Below are 3,130 nucleotides of genomic sequence, written 5' to 3' on the forward strand. Positions count from 1 at the left end.
AGGTTTACGTATCTGCACGTATATTTACGCTGTATGAACGACACTCGAGTATTACACGCATGCATTATCGACAAATCGATCCACGTTCGAGATAAGAGTTCCTCTTTGATACTTATGGTATAAATAACGAGAAATTATCAGGAAGTATGTTACAGTGAAACTGCTCGTACTTCGTTACTTTTACTCGCATGTATGACACCTACAACGATATTCTTTGTTGAATCAATAAATAAAAGCGCTCCCCAGCGTACGTACAAGACTAGATCTTGAAATATAAGAATCGACGTAACAATAAGACTAAAAAAGTTCGAAATGAAAATAATTCGCCGAAACGGCAAAAAGAAAATACCTGACACAAAAATAACGATACGGTAAATCAGCGTCCCGTTTTAATTTTCATCGATCAGTCGTCCAGCAAGCGATATGTGTCAAGCAGCAACGGAGACAAGGTAACAGAGACGAAATATTATCGAGTTAACGCACGCGAAGTGGTCGCAGGAATGGCTGACGGGTGCGAGAGTGTAATGCACTTACGTCACGCGAATTTCAGACGAAACAACTGGTGGTGTAACGAAAATTTAGCGTCGCAACCGAATGTGCTAAATATAAAATGGATGGCTGTTGACCGAAAGAAAAATGCTCGACGATACGGTGCCGCCGTTTGTTCTCTTACAAGATTGAACGTCCACGGTCGACCCATTTACCAGACCCTCCTCGTTACACGAAGAGACGAAATCACCAGTGCTATTTAATCGTGCGAATTATATCACGCGTATCTCGCGAATTATTACACGACAGTGATAATAAGGCAAATCTAATAAAATTTACTTCTCATTAAAAAGTCGTACCAAAACAATTATTTATTAATTGATTTATTTATTAATTCTTAAGAAGATACATATAAATAAGAAAAAATGGTAAAATTTGATTAGTATAATAAAAGTAATATATGCCTATGATCATTCTAAAATATAAAAAGTGAAATAGTCTTACGTTCATTGGTATATTTTAAGAACACATACATCTTTTAACGATAGTTGCAATGTAACATCATTTTTATATTACACGCAAGGTATGGCAAGTATTCCTGCTCTAAGGCACAATTTGAAATCAACAACATTCAGTTTAACAAATTATAACTTCTATTCGTTTTCCATCATGGAATAACGCGGTGGTGTCTTCCATATTGCACTGGACGTGCATTGTAATCTACTCCTATCTATATTTTCAAACATTTCAGTTAAATCTGGTGTGCACATTCTTCTATCAAAGAATTTATAGACTGCTTTCTTCGGAATTTATCGTTGCATTGCAAGTTCATTTTCGCGTATGTATGCTAAAATTGATAAAAATTCGAGTACTCCATGCATTATAATGTTTATTAACTCATTAAGTAAAACAACACTTACATTGCGCCTAATGTGGAATTGTACGCCTTGGTCTGGCTTCATCGTCCGATGTGTCGTCGTCAGGTTTACTGTGCAAAACAGAAGTGGACCTTACTGTTTGGAGCTATATTTTGGATAAAATATCGAATGAATAATAGCTTGTGTTTTTATAACAGAAGAATACTTTGATACTGTTTGTAATGTTACCTGCGATGTCATCATCTGAGTCTCCTTCTTTTGTTTCGCTAATAAGATTTTTTTTGCTTTTTCGACAGATCTTCATGCCAGTTTTTGAACAATGGCTTTTTCTGAAATTTTTTCTTTTTCAAAGGCCTCGATTCTCCTTCTTACGGGCACATTTTTCTTCATTTCATTTTGAATGTCCTGTTTCGTCATGTTTCTATTAGACATTTCCCTTTCACGGGATGGCTCATCTTCTGCGAATAATTCTTCGAACTCGGTGAGTCCAATAGCTTAATTCAGCTGCTGAACCTCCTCCTGCAGAGTTATTGGCGACCGTGATGTAAATTTAGGTTCATTATTTTTTCCTATACTACTAGCCAAGTTTTTATTAATTACTACCATTTCGTTTGATTTTATTGGTGATAAAGGTTCTACAATTGCGGTAGCGTCCATCATCTTCTGCGTATAAGTAGAATTGATGTCCATCGTGGAATTCATAAGAGGAGTAAATTTCTCAAGTGCATTCTCGCACATTGAAGGATCTTCAATATCATTTCTTGCTGATGGAATTACTGTATCATCAATAATATTAGAATATTTACCCTTCGTGTTTTCACTCCGTGAAAAAGTTCTCTTTATATTACTATCTCTTGTTGTCATTGAAGACTTTAATGGTTCAATCCTTTCTGGCTGTTTTGCATCTTCTTTTGAAATTGTTTCGCTTAAAACATTCTTTTTTGTTTTACTATGTTTTGTAGGACCTTTTGTGTTTTTTTCATCTGAACTACTTCTAGCACTTTCCTTTTTTTTAGGTCGGCCTCCACGTTTCCTCTAAAAATTTAGAATATATTTAACAACGTTATAGTAGTATTTATATACACAATGTACATACAATTGTATAAGCAATTAGATTTTGACGCATTAATTAACCGATATCAAACATTATTGGATACTACATATAAGGGTTAGTATTGATTAGTAACATAAGATATGGGGTAAGATTGAAAGTATTAAATTTCATCATAATATGACACAAACATTTACATTACTGTCATCATCAAGAGTTAGCCTCCGTAATTTTGTAACAAGTGACATTGACTGCAGCTTTTTAATATTAATTGCAGCTTTTATTGCAGCCTTTCTTTTTGTTCGGTCAATTGTTGTTTCCAGCACATCCCCAGTTTTTACATCTTTATTTTCTGTTTTATCATGTACTGCTGAATCTGTTACTGTATTGTCAGTATTGATAATATCATTTTCTGGGATAGTCTCTTTACGGCGATAACCTTTTTTCTTCAAAACCTTCGGCCTCTTTGTAGTTGAAGGGCCAGGGACTGATTGTGGTATTTCAGCAATTAAACCATGTAAATAATCCAGAGTGTCTTCAAGCTGGTTGTTAATATATTTTTTAACATCCAAGGAATAATTATGTATATTCGATATATCTTTGGTAATCATTTCTTTAATCTCCTTCTTTGATCCAGTATCCATATTTAAAATCTACGAATAAATGATATATATTTAATATATACATTAAACTATACTTTTTAATAATACAT

The 3,130-nt window shown here is 34.1% G+C and overlaps 1 protein-coding gene across 1 annotated transcript; it reads right to left on the reverse strand.

The window, feature by feature from the left end:
- Positions 1-912: 912 nt before the first annotated feature.
- LOC143304698 (uncharacterized) lies at positions 913-2,666 on the reverse strand. The gene is made up of 4 exons (XM_076627210.1): positions 2,616-2,666; positions 1,596-2,402; positions 1,410-1,512; positions 913-1,336 (listed from the first exon to the last, which is right to left on the reverse strand). Exons 1-2 carry the CDS (start codon positions 2,664-2,666, stop codon positions 1,863-1,865), a joined length of 591 nt encoding a protein of 196 aa, XP_076483325.1. The 3' UTR covers positions 913-1,336; positions 1,410-1,512; positions 1,596-1,862.
- Positions 2,667-3,130: the final 464 nt, after the last annotated feature.

This window comes from Bombus vancouverensis, unplaced genomic scaffold, assembly GCF_051014615.1.
Source record: "Bombus vancouverensis nearcticus unplaced genomic scaffold, iyBomVanc1_principal scaffold0048, whole genome shotgun sequence".
Taxonomy (NCBI): domain Eukaryota; kingdom Metazoa; phylum Arthropoda; class Insecta; order Hymenoptera; family Apidae; genus Bombus; species Bombus vancouverensis.

Bases quoted from the DNA above. Each gene is read 5' to 3' on its own strand.
- LOC143304698 (XM_076627210.1), bottom strand. From the start codon at position 2,666: ATGTCACTTGTTACAAAATTACGGAGGCTAACTCTTGATGATGACAGT. The intron at 2,403-2,615 runs GTAAATGTTTGT...CTAAATTTTTAG, and splicing joins CTCTTGATGATGACAGTAAT to AGGAAACGTGGAGGCCGACC.